Below are 19,546 nucleotides of genomic sequence, written 5' to 3'. Positions count from 1 at the left end.
CTGGAGTTGCCCAAGAGCAACGAAAAGCCTGGCCACAACAAATGGCATGAAAAACAGATTTTAGACAAATCAACCTTTCTTCTTTACTAATCAAGGAATGTATAATAAGTCATGTTAATTGAGTTATAGTTAACATATAATATTACATTAGTTTCAGGTGTACAGCACAGTGATTCAATATTTTTATACATTATTAAATGATCACTGCAATAAGATCAATTACCATCCAGCACCATACAAAGTTGTTATAGTATTATTGATTATATTCCCTGTGTGTACATTACATCTTCGTGACTTACTTATTTCATAGCTTGAAGTTTGTATCCCAAGTTTTCATTATGTACAACCGAGGTTATCTTTAGTAATGCAAAATTATCAACTTTGCTTTATAAAACTTTTTAAAACCAAAAGATAAAACTTTTTAAAACCTTAGAATAAAAGTCTGCATAGTTAGTAAATTCAGTGCTTGGTAGACTATATAATTCAATAATCTAATTTGAGGAACAACAACAACAAAAATTCTACAAGCTGACCTAATAAAATGACAAACCTAAATCCATACCTCAGAGTTTGAACCACCATCATAGGCACTGGTAGCCAATCGAGCCAAGTTACAGAGATGCTGAAACAGGTTTAAGCCAGTCATGCTAATTGTTTCAGGTTTTAGCTGGGGCATCTTAAAAAAAAAAATTTTTAAGGGTTTAGTATGATAATTAAGTTAGCAGATTTCATTTTACTGGATTTAACATAACAGATTTAAATTAATAAACCTAGTTTTACTAAAAAATATTGCAGAAAAAAATGTATCAACTGAGATTTTTAGTGACAATTTAGAAATAGATAATAATTTAATGAAAATTTTATTCATGACATAAGTGAAACCTGATACGTGTTTCAATTTTTGAGATGTACATCGACCCGAACCAAAGGAAATTTTTAAATTTTATTATTTATTGTATACCTACACTACACACATTTATAATATGTATAGCCACATGTACAGTTTGTATATAAGTTAGAGCTTGAAATTAAGATAACTGAAGGTCTATTTGTAGCTTTGTCTTGGATCTATTAAGTGATTTAGTTTACATTACCAAAACTCATTCATATGTACTCAATTCTGTCACAGAGACTTCCCAGAGAGCCTTATAATCTCAAATATTAGCATAGGAATAATAAAGTCTATTGCTTTATCATAAATGTTTTAAAATTCAAATGGAAAATTATCACCTGAACCAACTGTGGCACCTGATAAATAAAAACAAAAATCGGATAGAGGAGTATCTTTAGTACCATGACAGCACTTCCTAAAAACGCCTTCCCAGAAATCTACAAATCTGAACACTGGCTTATATCTGTGGGAAGACTGGCTAAAACCATACCATTTAGGGAAAGACTTGCAGAATACGGCTCTCACACTAGTGGGGTGGGAACCACCCCTGAAAAATTGAACTACAATGTTACTCATGATTTTTTAAAATACACACCAAAAGCCCCCACATTTCTTATTAGTGTTTACCAAGAGTTACTCTAATTACTGTCAGTTTAAGTACTTTAGCTAAGGAACATAACATTTTTGTAAACATAAACTAAGTATTCATTTAGATATAAACACTGTAGAGGACAAAATTAAAGCAAAATCTAAGTGGCAAAAATTATATAAGGACTGCTGAAAAGCAGTATATTTGACTAGTTTTTTTAAAAGTATTTCAAACAGGAAAAAATGAACATTGCAGTTTACATTTCAAGAAAGAAAAAGGAAATATAGAAAAACAATACAAACAGTCAAGAAATAAAATTACCTTCTCCAGGAAAAGATGTTTGTAGGTTTCCATTCCCATAGCATGTTGATCTTTACTTCGAACTTGATTTAAAAACCAATGGAGTGCATCATCATAACACTCAGAATCTTCTACTAAACAATGCCATAAAATATCAACTTGCTCCAAACTTAACCCTAGATAAAAATTACAAATTTTAAATCCTGGTACATACAACATTTTCATCCTAATTAAATATACTAGAAGCACCAATATATATAGAAATATAAAGGAGATATTTCATATCATTCTATAAAATTTCATAAGAGATTTCATATAATTTATGCTTTCAAATGTAGTTAAATATACTCCATATATAAATCATCTAAAAAAACATGACTTATGTAAGTATCCTAGAAGAGTCATTTGTTCTGGAAATCATTTTCCCTAAAATATGAACATATCATTGTATTACAGCAAACATGATTAAAGGGAATTCCCAAAGTCCAGTTAGTTCTAAGGTTTAAGGGTTAAGAATAGAGTGGATACCATGTCATGTTCAAAGCTCATTCTATGCACATAGGAGATAAACAATAAATGCCAATAAGCATTATTTTTGAAAACTATGAAAAAAGGGATCCTTATAATTAATAAAACAAAAGGGAACTGACGGCCTAAAACAGAACAGCAACACATCAGGGGATACAATTGGCTGAGAAGCCAATGTAATGAGACAAAATCTGTATATTACTTTGACCCAAGTATTAGATAATTCCAGAGTGTGGCAGAAGGAATCAGAAGAACTATTAAGAATCAAAGAGAAGGCATTAGGGCAATCACAAGTCTGAATATGGATAAGTGAGACAATCCAAAAGGGTAGAATAAAAGTGTAATGGGATTTCTAAAGTATATCATAAGGGATTCTAGAGCCTAGGCTTATTCCCCAGAATCAGAAGGCATCTGAAAAGATGACAGAATCGTAAGAACCACCATCCCCTAAAAAAAGTAGATGAGATTCAGAATATGAAAAGCACCTCAGAAAGTATTCCATAAGATGTTATGGAAAAACCTGAACAGAACGTTTGGGCCAACCCAATATTGACCTAGTAGCAATATCAGTCTAAAGAGTTTAATCAGAAAAATGTATCCAATCAGTTTCTCACAAAAACAGTTAATGTATGGAATACTTGTTCTAAGAATTTGTGCCCCTGGGAGCCAACATAAAAAAACCAGAAATAACCTTTAGTGTATATTATAACTTAAACACATTAAGTAATTAAGAAGAGAGATAAGTGAAGATAGGTAAAAACAGGTAAGAATCTTAAAAAAAAGCATCCAGGTTAATTATAGTAAACAAAACCAAAGTGTATTCATAAATGGCTAAATCACCAATTCACAATCTTAATAGGCAATGTATAAGCTGCCGTTACTGTTTTAAGTTTTTAAAGGAATACAGTTATTGGTATATTAAAAACCTGTATTAACTTATCAAATATAACTTTGGAGTAACCATATTATACCTGAAAGGAACTGTGCCAGTTAGATAAGTACAATTATGATGCGGGATAAGTGAAGTTTTCAGTATGATTCTATATGTACAGTAGCTATTGAAAGCCCATACATACTGTGTATGAATACATACTGTGTTCACTGGAATGGGAGCAGCAAAATAAATAATTCATTACTCAAATACTGAAAAGAGTGATTAACATTTTCCAATAAAAATCTATACTCAACAAACATGAAACTTAATGGTCATGTGAAATTATTTATGCTGACAATATTTGTTTTGGCTTGACTTCTCATATATAAGATTTTTAAAAATATTTTATATTATTTGTTTCTTATATATTATGAGTCATAATGGGTGTAATAAATGACCTAGTAATATGAAACAGAAGTTTCCTATCAAAAACAGGTGTCTTCATTTTGATATCTATTGGTATCACAATGTTAGTGACATTACAAACAGCTTGACTTAAAGAAGAAATTATAGACTTAAACAATAAAATAAATGCATGGCATATCTCAAGCATATATGGACTTAAGAGTCATGAAGACATCTCTCAGGCTAGCAAAACGCTCATCAGTTTGATTATATTAACCACAGCTAAAGAAAGAATGCCCTTCTAACAAATGAGGTTTGTTGACAGGGACACACAGTAAAAGAAGTGTGTGGAGTGTGAAAGAAAACACAGTCTAGCAAGAAGAAAGGAGCTCTGGCCAAAAGAAATCAAGCTTCCTCCTTTCTTGTGAGAATATCTAGCATGTGGATTTGGAAATGGTCCACACTCTGAATATACCAGACCAATGTCACTGGTTTTTTTTTTTTTTAAATAAGATTAACTGTTAATGAAATTGAGTTTGAGATTCATCTAAATAAAACTAGGGTGTCTAAGTCTCTATCACCTATGAAGCCAACCAATTTTGGATAAGATCAGCCCTGATAATAATATGCAGACAGTGGCTGTTTCCAACCGGAGTAAAAGGAATACTCTATAACCAAAGGTAATAAAAAATACAGTCACTCTAACATGATACGTTCTCCTATCCCAAATATTTTGTTCCTGAAATGAGTCATTTATTCATTAAGAAACTGGCACTTTCAGAGCCTGAAACAAGAATGTGTCAGTGGCGAGTTCTCATTGCCATACATACTGAGAGGACATTCAGTACTGAGAATAATGTGATCACCACAGAAATCTAAAGGCATGAGTACATTTAACTGGACTATTTCAAGAGCCAAGGAAGATCTAAAAACTGACTAAAATACTGATTTAAAAACTTACTGAAATGATCAGGTGATCCCAGAGTTGAAAACACGCAAGTTAAGAACTGAAGCCGCACCTGAACTTCAGCACTATGGCTGTACCTGTATTTAAAAAGTCATTAAAATAATTAACTGAGAGATCCTATTTCTTAATTATTTTTAAAGATTTAACGGTCCTAATCTTAAATTATACAAAATAAGTAAAATTCCATTTAATAACATTCATAATTATTAAATATTTTAATTATATCTTTGGTTATACACACAAAAAATGGCCACAAAGCCAAATGTTACATGTGAGATTTATGTTATTTAATATTATAAAAATCTGCAAATTATTAGAACACATACTTTCAAATTAGATAAGTAGATAAGAACTCAACAGTGGAACAAAAGAAATGTCATTTTAAAATTATGCAATATGGGGCTTCCCTGGTGGCGCAGTGGTTAAGAATCCGCCTGCCAACGCAGAGGACACAGGTTCAATCCCTGGTCCGGGAAGATCCCATATGCCGTGGGGCAGCTAAGCCCATGCACCACAACTACTGAGCCTGCGCTTTAGAGCCCGCAAGCCACAACTACTGAAGCCCTTGGGCTTAGAGCCTGGGCTCTGCAACAAGAGAAGCCGCCACAATTAGAAGCCTGCGCACCGCAACGAAGACCCAACACAGCCAAAAAGAAATAAAATAAATAAATAAATTTAAAATTATGCAATATGTACATAAATTAGAATAGCTAATAAAAAACATTTCCATCTAGAAATTGCATGTTTCATTATCATTGTCCCTCCAGGGATAATACTATATTCCTTTAACAAGAAATGTTAATAAAATATCATTTCCATAAGTCTAATTCATAAAACAGTGGATACAAAATGAGCATTTCTGAATGTTATTTCAAATCTAAGTAATTGTAATTCATGTGTACAAAATTCAATGGATAATTTAAGAGTTGCTCTGAAAGCTTGTTAAGTAGGTGATTTCACATGGTTCTCTGGGAATTCAGTTTATAGGAACAGCATTTTAAGAAGCAAGTGTTGGTCTGTGGTGGAAGAAGGGTAGGAGATGGGTCTAAAGAGGTAAGCAGGGGCCAAATCACGGTCAGCATGAATGTCAGAGGAGTTTGATACTGTTCTGGGAACATAAGGAAGTCACTGAAGGGTGTTGGGGAAAAAAAGGTAGTAATGATCAGGTTTGCATTTTAGGATTCCTTTAGCAACTCCATGAACTGCATATTGAACTGTGACTGTGGTATCACAATATTCTAGTTCCCACAAGCACCTGAGTACCCAATCAATGAGACTAAATCAATCATGAGTTCTTATCTCTATGTTACAAATCAAAAGGCTGGCTGTGGAGGAACTGCCCAAATTACCTTGCCAACAAAAGGCAGCAGCCAGTCTGGGCCATGATCTATATCTCAACTTGCAGAGAGTCATAGAGCCTCTTAAATCAATTTCTTAACATCTTTAAGTTAAGTGCAAAATTCTAAAAGCTTCCTAAAGTTAGCTGGTTTCAAAAACTACACTAGATTCGTCATTGAAGTTTTAAGTTAAGGCTTCCTAAAGGTTGAGTTTGCTGGATATATCTTTGCTTCTCTTTACTGTCTCATGTTAACGTTGGAAAAGATGAACTTTTGCTTCGTCACTGTTGCAGTGCCCTTCATGAAGATGAAAGTACTTACGGCAAGGTGGCTGGGAACTGGGGGTGGGGGGTGGGGGGTGGAACTCACAAACTAGAACACTATTCAGATAAAATTCAAGGGCTGCTCTTAATAGTTTTCATCCTTTTACTAAAAGGACAGAGATTTTTGTAGCAGAGACCTTGGAGTACAGGTTCAAACGTGAGATCTATCATATATCATATGCCCTGAGTATCGGGAACGTTGCTCACAGACATAAAAGGGGAATGATGTCTTCTTGTCCTTTACAAAGTGCCTTTATTTCCTGAATACTTCCTTCCCCTATACTTGCATCTCAGAGTAAGGGACCTATAACCCTAGAAGGCATGGATCCAGTCCCTTTGTCCTCCCTTCTTCGGCTTCCACAGTAGTACCATTGGCTGCACACTTCAAAGGACTCCGCCTGCTCTGTCAGGATCCCATTGGTTGCTGAAATCACCAACCAGGAAATTTCTTGGGATGCAAATCAAAAGTGTTATCAATACTAATAAACTCTCATGGGCTTGTCCATGGCTCCTGACATTACAGAAAATATAGGACAAAAATAATCTCCCCACGGGCATGAAACTTTAGTGACAAACTGACACCTTAAAAAAAATCTTTCACTTGATAGTCTCAATGTTAACACAGAATTTTCTCTAGCGGCAACTGGATTCAAGAAATATGTAACACGTCCATTTATGAAATGAAATGTTATCTTTAATGCCACAAGAATCTTTTTGTCCTACGTGAAAATCTTAGAACTTGCCTACTATTATAATCGCCACAGAACGAATGCAAAGTAATGTGCCACAAACTCATGAAATCAGTATGCTTTAACAAAGAGCAGCAAATGTACAACTCTGTTTTTAGCCTGAAGAATCAAGGGAATTATAACAAAATAGTCTGGACAGCTCTCTGTTCTAAGATTTTATTCTCCTAAAATATCAGGAAACAAGGCAGACTGGAGGACTGGAAGGATACTCTGGTGTACCCTAGAAAAGTATAAAACTCATCTCCAAAGAGCACCACATTTTTTCCACCACAGAAACAATGCTTCTTTAAATTAAAAAAAAAGAAGGAATGCTTCTGTGAGGCTCTGCCTGTCTGCCTTCACTAACAAAGTGAGCAACTTCCCTGTTGTCGATGCTGTCAACAACCAAGTCTCAGATCTGTGTACATTTTTTGGCACTGAATGTTGGACTTTCTCTTTTTGAGCATGACTCATCTATGTCTTCCATGCTCCTCTCTTAAGTTCCCATCCCTGCTCTTCAAGCCCACAGGCTGTGACTCTGGTGGGAGCTTTTTTGCAACTTAAGTGTTTATTTCTCTGTTGACATGTAATTTGAATTCTGCCTCCTAATAATGCTGGTCAGTGTGGTTTTATTCCTGTTCCTTGTTGATCTTAAGGTTTTTATAGAGAATGTATGGAGATACAGAATCAGAAGGCTTTAATCCTCATCACTGCTTGAAGAAGAATAATTAAAGAAGAGACTCTGAAGAACACTTAGAATTTTAAAAGGATTTAAAAAGAATGCATCTTGTATAGAGGTAACTTTGTAAGCCAAGCTGTGGAACAGAGTAAATTTAAGGAAACATACCAGAAATAATTTGACAGGCATGAAGAATAGAATGTCTAAAACAATCACTGAACAATAAAACAGGAAAAGTTGTTGAGTTTAGATTTTTGAGAGCCCAGAATACTAGACTGAATAAAGTAGAATTTATTTTTTATGCAGTAGACAATCTAAATGGGGGTAGGAGGCAAGTTTCTTGTTTATTTTATACCATAGTTTGTTTTAGCCAAGTAACTACAATTTATACATAACCTACTATGTGCCAGATACAGCTTACTAAATTATTGCATTTAATTCTTTAAAAAAACTCATGAGGGGGGCTTCCCTGGTGGCTCAGTGGTTAAGAATCCACCTGCCAATGCAGGGGACACGGGTTCGAGCCCTGGTCTGGGAAGATCCCACATGCCCCGGAGCAACTAAGCCCGTGCGCCACAACTACTGAGCCTGCACTCTGGAGCCCATGAGCCACAACTACTGAGCCCACGTGCCAAAACTAATGAAGCCCATGCACCTAGAGCCCGTCCTCCACAACAAGAGAAGACACCGCAATGAGAAGCCTGCACACCGCAAGGAAGAGTAGCCCCCATTCACTGCAACTAGAGAAAGCCTGCGCACAACAACGAAGACCCAACGCAGCCAAAAATAAATTAATTAATTAAAAAAATAAAAACAGGAAAAAACTCATGAGGTAAATAATGGGGATTTATTAGAGTGGTAAGTAACTGAAATAAGATCAAAACAATAGATTCATAACCTAAATGCAGGTCTGTATGATTCTCAAGCCCATGTGCTTTCTACCAATATCATTAATGCCTTCCTCATTTAATAAGGATAAGGAATTAACAAGCATGGGGGAGGCTGAGGGAAGAAAACTGATCCAAATGTTGGTTAAAGAACTGGAACAGTGTTTGTGGGAATGTCAACTTGTGAAAAAAAAACATGGGATATATTTTAGCCTTAAGATAACTAGAGATTAATGACAGTATAATGTGGCATTCAAGAATATGAATTACAGAAAACAGACTGCTTGACTATTAATAAAATGAGTGTTTATAAAATGAATTATAGAAATTCTAGCTCCACTACTTATAAAATCTATAAATTTATAAAAATTTATAACTGTGACCTTGGGCAAATTATTTATTACCTCATAGCTTATACATCCTCATTTTTAAAATCAGAATTCCTACTTCAAATAAGTTGTGTATCTTGAAGTTAATAATATTTAAAAGGTATCTGGCACATAGTAAGCATCAACAAATACTGGCTATTTTTATCACCACTAACATCATTATTCATGTCTGGAAATAAAAGTATATGAAAAGAGCCCCAAGTCTCTAAGTTTTAGGTGACTAGGAGGAGGGTGGTACACTGAAGGGTAGAGTAATCTGGAGAAAGAACCGATTTGTCGGGGGAAAATGTGATTTCATTTTTGGAGGTGAATAAGTATGCTTTAAAGGCCTATGGCTTTTTTTTTTTTTTGCGGGACGCGGGCCTCTCACTGCTGTGGCCTCTCCCGTTGTGGAGCCCAGGCTCCGGACGCGCAGGCTCAACGGCCATGGCTCACGGGCCCAGCCGCTCCGCGGCATGTGGGATCCTCCAGGCCCGGGGCACGAACCCGTATCCCCTGCATCGGCAGGCGGACTCTCAACCACTGCGCCACCAGGGAAGCCCAAAGGCCTATGGCTTTTCTGAACACTTCTACAATCTGATCAATTCTGATCTACATGAAAGTTTTCTATGCGGATATTTTCTCAATAAATACTGTGCCTACTTCTCTTATTTACTGACATGCTGATACAGACACTTAGCTGGTTTCCTAGACTTGACCATTAGTTTCCACCAACTGACTTACAAACAAAAACTTTCTGAAATCTCCAAGCTTCCTTCTAGGCAGGCATCTCCCTATAAGAAGCTTTAAACACAGCTATACTACTAACACCCCAACTTCTACCAATTCTTATCCAAACTCACTTCAATATATCCAGATATTTTAATGATGAAATATTAACCAGCTATAACATCACAATTCTTAACGTTTTCACACGTCTTAAACTTTCTAATACTAGTATTCAATTATAATAATAAAAGAAAATGTTTTAAATTAACTCTATGATAAATATACTTGTTCAGAAGTAAATATTTATAAGTTTTAGAATCAATGCCCTAATACATTAATACAAGGATACTGGTGATTTCTGAAAAAAACATTTACTTTTGATTCCTGAAAACACTGACTTATGAACAGAACTCAACAGTGAAGATTAATCAACCCCCAAAGTTATATAACCTACATTTTCCTAAGGTTAAGAATTATAAAAATAACCTTATAGAATTCAACTTAAAAAAGAAACTTTCGGGCTTCCCTGGTAGCACAGTGGTTGAGAGTCCGCCTGACGATGCAGGGGACACGGGTTCTTGCCCCGGTCTGGGAAGATCCCACATGCCGCGAAGCAGCTGGGCCCGTGAGCCATGGCTGCTAAGCCTGCACGTCCGGAGCCCCGCGTACCACAAGAAAAAAACAAAAAAAAAAAACAAAAAAGAAACTTTCTCTTAAAAATTTCATAACTAAAATGTTCATTACATTTATTTATTATATGAAAGAAAAGGACTAGGAGTAGGAATACTGGAAAATTACCTTTCACAGGAAAGACAATCAACACTTACATGTAACTTACGTAGCTAAGGTATACTTACAGTGCATGTTTTTGTCTTCCTTCTCTTACAGCTTGAATATAGTATACCAAATTATCAAAGAAAAGCTTCATCATGTTCAGTTCTTTTTCTGCCCACCTGGAACAATTGAAAGAAGAAATAGTTTTAGAGGCACAGGGTAAGAGAATAAATCTATTCTAGAACAGGAAAAAAACTTCTATGTAAAACATTTTCAAAAGCAAAATCTATCAATTATCAAAAACTTACAAGTTCTGTTTATATTTGAATTGTGAAAAGATATAAAGCAGTGCACCTTAATTTTTATGAAGTTAAAGCACCACCGTGTTTTTGTTTTTTTTTTTTTTGCGGTAGGCGGGCCTCTCACTGTTGCGGCCTCTCCCGTTGCGGAGCACAGGCTCCGGACGCGCAGGCTCAGCGGCCATGGCTTACGGGCCTAGCCGCTCCGCAGCATGTGGGATCTTCCAGGACCGGGGCAAGAACCCATGTCCCCTGCATCGGCAGGCGGACTCTCAACCACTGCGCCACCAGGGAAGCCCACCACTGTGTTTTAATCTCAAAATACTCAATCTCTGTGAAGGGGATAAAATGTCTGGCAGAATGCTAATTATAAATGACTAATATGAGTTAATATTAAAAAACAGTACAATACAGTCCATGTTAAGGATGGACTGTGTACCTTGGTCATTATTTAGCACAGTGCGTGGCATACAGAACACATATAATATAAACTAAATGAACCAATCAGTTTGTTTTTTTCTACTGTCAATAACTGCTTATTTTTTAAAATAACTTATTTTAATCAAATAAATATTCACATATTAAAGTAAACTAGAAACAATAGAAGAAAAAAGAAATAGTGATAAATACAATTAGAGATAGCAGGGTCCATAACTAACATAATCTCTCTCACACAATAATTATTAGCAATATAACTACTAACATGTAGAAGTACTGAAATTCCAAAACTTCAAATATAATTTACATCATGTTTTTGCTATAGCCTTCTTTTCCAAATAAGTTACTCTTGCATTGCCAATCACTCGCCAGTCTGTTTGCTGGTTACCTGAAGATTTACTAAGATGATCAGAGATAATTTCCAATTTTAAAATATGGGCCGTAAGAGTTTAAGAGACAGTATGTACCAAATGCTGAGTGTTACTGCACATAATAGGTTCACACCAAGTGGAAGTTTTTGTTGTTATTGATGCCAACTAATCATAAGAGCTCAGTTCTTTTAAGTGATCTACTTGATAAGATTTAGGATACCAGTCTCATGTTGGCATTAACTGAGCTTATTTATATTTAACTTAAGGACCAAGCTAAAAGGGTTTCAACTCAATATACTTAAGTTCAGGTATACTTGATAAGTAACTGAATATTCGCAGCTTTGCACTTCTATAAGAATGTTATCTTTTGTTACTCCTTAATTCAAACCTCCTCACATGACTATAATATCAACTTGCCCAGGTAAGCTACAAGTGAATCACTTTAATACTTCTGAATTTTGTAATTCAGCCATTTAAAAACCATGGGAAGAGAGTCAATGAAATAAAACTCATGGTATTCTTGTACTTAAAGGATGCTAAATGCTTTCCTCTACTCCTCTGTTTAGTATCTCAAAGAACTTCCTTGCACTCACAAATAGAATTGTCACTAGGGTCACCCTGAAATAGTAACCAAAGAAAGAGACTTTCTAAGATGATTCTTAAAAAACAGTAATAGGGCTTCCTTGGTGGCGCAGTGGTTGAGAGTCCACCTGCCGATGCAGGGGACACGGGTTCGTGCCCCGGTCTGGGAAGATCCCACATGCCGCGGAGCAGCTAGGCCCGTGAGCCACGGCCGCTGTGCCTGCACGTCCGGGGCCTGTGCTCCGCAACGGGAGAGGCCGCGACAGTGAGAGGCCCGCGTACCGCAAAAACAACAACAACAACAAAAAAATTTAAAAAACAGTAATAGAGGTTCAGGTTAAACAGATCCCCTATTAAAAGAAAAAAACCAGCAAGGGCTATAACTCAGAAGAACTAACTTCATCTTATTTAGAACTATAGTACAGACTTCTAAGAATTTTAAAAATCATATTCAGTTTGAAAGCAAGTATTCCTACTAACTAATCTTAGATTTGAGGAGGAATTAGATAAAACTCCATCCTACTTGACCTCACAAATAAATCCTTCAACAGGTCTAATTTTTCCTAAAATTTAAAGTCTCTGAAATCTCTCCAAAAAGTCTATTTTGAATAAAGCAAATAATACATTCTTAGAGGTTAATGAAGTGTGTGTGATAGCCAACTTTCTCTAGAATATTCTTAAACATTAGATCAATATCACATCAAAGTACTATCCTTGAAAGAATTCTTTAACATTAATCATAAGTTCTCTATATATGTAAAGGAGTAATAGGGTGGTGTCAAAATTATCCCTAAGGTGATGTAATGTCTAGAACCAACTCCTAGTAATGGGAAAAATTAAAGGCACCTTAGAGTGTTTGATGTGTGGATCTTCTTCAGGAGTCCTTTGCCATGGTCAGATACACTAAAAATCTTTATCTTAAAATTAACGCATTATTTGCTACAATATTTTTCTCAAACTACAATGAGTACAAAGGTCAGACTTCCTGGTGACAGAGATATACATAATCTCCATGGGGCTAAGTGGCAGAGACAGCACTCAGAAATCTAAGCAAACATTTGAATTACACAAAATTCAAATTTTCCTGGTGCAGAATAAAAGCTAGTAAGTTACTCAAAACCTTGTTTGATAATTATGACTGGGAAAAAAATCTTTAAAATGAATACTTCTGTTTCTTTTATTTACTTACATTGTAATCCAATGTGTATCATAACTGCTCCCAAACTGCTGAAAAGTACCAAACAGTTTTGGAAGAAGACGAAGTGAAATTACTACTGATCTGAAACAGCAAAAACAGGTATTTATAGAATAAAATAATTTTAAATAGTATCAACAATTCTAGATCTTAACAGAAATTCAGCTATTTAAAATCTTAAATGCAAAAAGAGTTAATGAACTTCACATACATTTCTATGCAAACACAAAATTTTTTCCTTAAGTATTAACTTATTATACACTGGGGCAAGAAATCCAAGTTTTAAAAAACCAATCCAAGACTTTTAAAGTAAAATACACCATATAAATATCTGAGTATAAAAGCAAGTGAAGGGCATTTAAATATAAATTTTTTTAATGACAGTATTCTTTAACGAGTCATAGGTGCTTCTGAGGATTTAATCAAGGAAAACAGGAAGCAGCAGCTTGGGCAAATTATCTAGAGCAGGGCTTCTCAAAGTTTAGTGTGCACTTGATCCAGCTGGGGGGATTTTTTAAAAATGCAAATTCTGATTCAGTAGGTCGGGATTGCATTTCTAACAAGCTCACAAGTGATACTCAACTGCTGGTTTGTGGACTACAAACAATAAATGTAGAGAACATTTTTCAAACTATATAAATTATCACTTTCTCCCTAATTCTCACTTAATATCATCTCCATCTAAATTGAGAATCACTGCGTTATGAGCATGCTAATAATAGAAGCACACCACATACCTCAAGTATAAAAGGGCCAAAAGGCAATAGGAAATCATTCTAAAACCTCAAGAAGATCTGAGCATGTCTATCTTCTGGAAGAAAAGGGGGTACAGGGAACATATTGACATGCAAATCCCAGAAGTCCTAGTAGGCAAGAAGGTTGCCTGCATGAGCCTTGAAAGAAGCAGGACACACTCTAATAAAGTTACTGAATTTCTTTTATTTTTAAGCTTAGGAGCCAATATTGCTTCATGAAAGAATTTTTACAAAGAGAAAAAGTTGGCACCCTACCCACAAGTATGGATTACAAATAAGTCCTCAAAAATGCCTACTCTTTTTAAGAGTACCAGGTATATTCGAATACAGGACTACACTTCTGAGTGGGAGGAAAACAGTGGCGAATGCTGAGTAGGAGAAACTACAAAACTTTGTTTCTGAATAAAATCCAAAGTACTTAAATTTGACTACAAAGCCTTGTCTGATCTGTCCCCATTCCTTCTATCCGTCTAACCTATTTTCCTTCCCATCTTCCTTTTTTTTTTGGCGATATGTGGGCCTCTCACTGTTGTGGCCTCTCCCGTTGCGGAGCACAGGCTCCGGACACGCAGGCTCAGCGGCCATGGCTCACGGGCCCAGTCGCTCCGCGGCATGTGGGATCTTCCCAGACCGAAGCACGAACCCATGTCCCTTGCATTGGCAAGCGGACTCTCAACCACTGCGCCACCAGGGAAGGCCCCCCATCTCCCTTTTTGCTATTCCTTCAAAACACACGAGCACATTCCCGCCTCAGGGCTTTTCTATTGCCTCTGCGTGGAATGCGCTTTACCTAAATAGCTACCTGAAGGACTCCTTCCCTCACTTTATTAAGGTCTCCTCAACTGTCAACAGAATGGATGACCCTGACAACTCTATATTAAATATCACCTTTCCATTGCTCTGCGAACCTCTATTATTCTTGACTCCTTCCCAATTTTCCTTCAGTCATCATCACGTAATGAATATTCCTTTATTTAATATGTCTACCACTAGAATGTGCCTGATGTGAGCGAAGAGTGTCTTATTCACTAAAAATCCCTGCATATGGTGCATGCTGAGTATATATTTCCTTAAATAACAAACCAGCAAACAACTTAAAGGCAAGATTTTCAAGGAAGGAGGAAGACCAACAGTGTAAAATGCTATATTACAGTTATGAAGGAAAAGGACAGAAAAAATACTACTGGAAGATAAAAGAAACAGCATGTTAGAAGTATGTCAAAGGATCAAAACAACATTAGTATAGATTAAAGAGTATATAGTGGACTTCCCCTGTGGTCCAGTGGTTAACACTCCGTGCTTCCACTTCAGGGGGCACGGGTTTGATCCTGGTGGGAGAAGTTCCACACGCTGCACACTGTGGCCAATGATAATAATAAGTATATAGTGAAGCAACGAAGACAGTAAATGCCTGATATCCAGTAACTGCAAAGTAAATATTCTTTAAATATTCAAAAACATTTAAATTTTTAGTATACTTTTAAATATTAAAATATTTAATATTTTTCAACAAGTCGCACAGAAGTGGTGCTTGGGAAGATAGACCAAGATAGATCAGGGGAAATCAATTTCAATTTTAGATTATTTATCTAAACTCCTTTGTCAAAGTTTCAGAAACATTAGCAGAGTTTTTCCTAAAAATTAAGACATAAAAAACTGGAATGAGTATATATATATATTAATTTGACTTTAAAAGCATAAAATCAATGAGATATCACAAAGGACAGAAAAATTTCACCTAAAATCACAAAAGCAAATTCCAAAATTGTTTACCTAGTGTAATTTCAACAATACTTTTAAAATACAAAGAAACAAAGACTAGAGATACCATATCTCACTAAAGCAAGTCTTATAGTGTGCAGCAGTTGTATATTTTCTGAAAATCTTATTACCTCTTTTGCAGTCAATGGTGTTAAGAGTCTAGACTGTTTAAATTTACTTTCCAAATTTTCTACAATAAACATGTTTTCATTTTATAAAATGTAATGTAGAAGCAAGCACATGATGCTTGACATTAGAGATTAGGATGCCAGGCATTGAGCAGGTATTGGTTGAGTTGAGTGAATAATGATGTGGTTCATGTAAAAGAATCCAAAATAGGATTGTAGAAATGGGACTCGTCTTACCTCTACTACCTAAGGGGAATGCTTTTCTCCATAATTTATAATAAAAACACTGAATTATTAATAATTACATCTTACGTGACTAAAACAGTTTTTTTAAGTTTTTCCAAAGATTCAGAAAAACTCCAAATTTTTCTCCTCAAAAAAAGATTTCAGGGGCTTCCCTGGTGGCGCAGTGGTTGAGAGTCCGCCTGCCGATGCAGGGGACATGGGTTCGTGCCCCAGTCCAGGAAGATCCCACATGCCGCGAAGCGGTTGGGCCTGTGAGCCATGGCCGCTGGGCCTGCGTGTCCGGAGCCTGTGCTCCGCAACGGGAGAGGCCACAACAGTGACAGGCCCGTGTACCGCAAAAAAAAAAAAAGATTTCAAAGAACGGTGAAGAGACATATTTTAAGTGCCATAAATTTAAGAATATAAGAAATGACCAAATCCAGAATCAAAGTGATCCTGAAACTCTGGAACACTTTATTTAAACTCATAAATTTGAAAGGAAAAATGATATAAAGTACTGATTACAGAATGAAAATTAGTAAAATATTTACAAACAGAGTAAGATCATGTATTTGTTTGCTGACTATAATAATTTATATTCCAATATTAAAGGAAACTTCACAAGATCACATATACCAACTTATTCCAAGTAAAATTATATCATGCTGTACAGCAGAAACTAACACAACACTGTAAATCAACTACACCCAATAAAAAATTTAATTTTTTTAAAATAAAAGAAATAATGTCATAGCACTTCTCCAACAACAACTATGAGATACTACACCCTGACTTATCAACTTTTTTGCCCAAATAGTTTTGACTGCTGATATGCTTATGAAAAACATCAAAATTACTGTTATATTCAAACTTACATTCACAAATTCTTCCAAGAGTGAAAATTTCAAATACCAAACCACACAACCCTAGGCAACAATATGTTTAAGATGAAAAGGTTCAATGGTCCAGAGTAACAAGATACAGTCAGCCCATATGCAGGTTCCTCATCCGTGGATACAGAGCTAACTGTCCTACTCTATTTTATATAAAGGACTTGAGCACCTGAAGATTTTGGTATCTGCAGGGGGATCCTGGAACCAATCCCCCAAAGATACAAAGGGATCACTACACTAATTTTAGACTCAAGAAAAATGCTATTACTACCTTAGACTGCCCTTTGCTTGATACAAAGGTTTTGTTGCAACCTTTGCTGAAGCTTATTACTATACAATAGTGTGATGTGACTCTAAGAATTACCAATGTAACTTTATATTGCTTTAGTAGAATGAACACATTTGGTAGTAGTCTTCACAGTTAAAGTTACATTTGGACGATTTTTTCCTAATCCTACACTCCATATTTGAAGAAGACTGGTGTGTTCTACAAAATGCTGTCAACTAATTAATTAATCTTAAAATATTTACTTATTTGGCTGCGTCAGGTTTTAGTTGTGGCACACAGGATCTTTGTTGCTGCGTGCAGGATCTTTTTAGTTGCAGCATGCCAGATCTTTTAGCTGCAGCAGGCAAACTCTTAGTTGCGGCATGTGGGATCTAGTTCCCTGACCAGGGATCGAACCCAGGCCCCCTGCATTGGGAGCATGGAGTCTTAGCCACTGGACCACAAGGGAAGTCCCTCAGTCATTTTAAACTATAGTATATACCAAGAGTTGACAAAAAATGCTGTATATAATATAGTCTTTACAGAGAGAAAACAAAACCAAAAAAAGGTACATAGTACCATGCATTTCTTAATTATATGAACCTTTATTTATGTAAACAGAATCCCTGACTCGTGACCATTTTTACTTTTGTATTCAAAGGCAAAAAATTTCACACGTGGGTTAAACTACCTACTGCATAAAGAATGGCAAAAAAATAGCACACTGGATAGGTTCCCAGACAGAGTCTCAAATCAATTCTCAAGAAGCCACAGAATTTCAGGAGGTACCTAGCCCAGGATGTGAACCTGCATGTGAAGCTACCTGCCTTCTAGTAAACATAAAACACCAAAGGGGCTGATTACAACCCAACTCCTACTTCCGCCCTACTCACTAGACAGCAGCCTTATCTCACTCACCCAAAGTAACAAATACCAAGCTGAAGAGTAATGGATTTTTCATTGTGGGAGCTACTGTCTACCTCATGCTCTCACTTTATGACAACATTCTGCAAACCAGTCTACTATGTGTTTCCGTGTGTAACTTTAAACCTCCTGCACTGCTGAAATGTTATATGCCTTATAAAACAATCTGCCTAAGGCTAAATGTGCATAAGTCACATGCTGCATGTTTAAAGTGTTTTAAAGTGTTAACAGTGGGTTCCGTATAAATGGCAGAATTATGGGTGATTTATGGGAGACTTTTCCTTTTTCAGATCTCTATGCTTCCCAAGAAGTAATGAGCCTATATTACTGTTCAAAAGAAAGCTAAGTTCATTTTGTGAAATAAACTGTAATAAGACCATAGAACAGCAAAAACAAACAAAAATTGGTGACAGGTCTATAAACCATGGAAAGTGAGGAACTAGAAGGAAAATTAAAAAGTCAACATAGAGGGGGCTTCCCTGGTGGCGCAGTGGTTGAGAGTCCACCTGCCGATGCAGGGGACGCGGGTTCGTGCCCCGGTCCTGGAGGATCCCACATGCCGCGGAGTGGCTGGGCCTGTGAGCCATGGCCGTTGAGCCTGCGTGTCCGGAGCCTGTGCTCCGCAACGGGAGAGGCCACAACAGTGAGAGGCCCGCGTACCGCAAAAAAAAAAAAAAAGAAAAGTCAACATAGAGAAAATAAAAAGAAACATAAAACCTGTGTAAACTACATAAAAAATTGACATCATCAAGAAGCAGACATCTGTGCGGTTTTTTCGGTCAAATGTCAGGAAAATGGTAAATGAGTTAAGATTTCAGTGGCCCATTTATTTCAACATAAGGAAGAGCTTTCCTATTAATATTAACACCCTTGTGCAACATTCCTTTCCTACTGTGATGGCAAACTCAGGGGGAGAGGAATCCTTGGAGAAAGGATTCTTGTGTTCAGAATAGGATTTCTCAAACTCTGATATCAATACTGACACTTCACACAATTCTGTTGTGAAAAGCTGTCCTCTGCATTGAGGGATGTTTAGTAGCATCCCTAGCCCAAAGTAACATCTCCAATTCCACTCATTAATGTGACAACCAAAAATATCTCCAGATACTGATACTACCTAGGGAGAAAAAAAATCACCCCCATTAAAACCCACTGGTTTAATTGTAAAATAGCTAGTGGGAAGCAGCTGCATAGCACAGGGAGATCAGCTTGGTGCTTTGTGACGGCCTAGAGGGGTGGGATAGGGAGAGTGGGAGGGAGGTGCAAGAGGGAAGGGATACGGGGATAAAAGTATAAAAATAGCTGATTCATTTTGTTATACAGCAGA

At 36.4% G+C, this 19,546-nt stretch overlaps 1 protein-coding gene across 5 annotated transcripts in view; it reads right to left on the bottom strand.

The window, feature by feature from the left end:
- The window catches only part of USP34 (ubiquitin specific peptidase 34), a 231,082-nt gene that overhangs the window by 101,331 nt on the left and 110,205 nt on the right, over positions 1 to 19,546 (bottom strand). For all 5 annotated transcript variants that reach the window (XM_060026527.1, XM_060026530.1, XM_060026531.1 and 2 more), the window contains 5 exons: positions 13,260 to 13,349; positions 10,464 to 10,559; positions 4,550 to 4,632; positions 1,803 to 1,957; positions 563 to 676 (listed from right to left, as the gene is read on the bottom strand). In XM_060026527.1, the coding sequence (XP_059882510.1) occupies positions 563 to 676; positions 1,803 to 1,957; positions 4,550 to 4,632; positions 10,464 to 10,559; positions 13,260 to 13,349 (538 nt within the window). The remainder of the gene's footprint in view (positions 1 to 562; positions 677 to 1,802; positions 1,958 to 4,549; positions 4,633 to 10,463; positions 10,560 to 13,259; positions 13,350 to 19,546) is intronic.

The sequence above is a fragment of the Delphinus delphis genome, chromosome 12 (assembly GCF_949987515.2).
Source record: "Delphinus delphis chromosome 12, mDelDel1.2, whole genome shotgun sequence".
Classification (NCBI taxonomy): Eukaryota; Metazoa; Chordata; class Mammalia; order Artiodactyla; family Delphinidae; genus Delphinus; species Delphinus delphis.
This window is presented reverse-complemented; position numbering and strand designations above follow the sequence as displayed.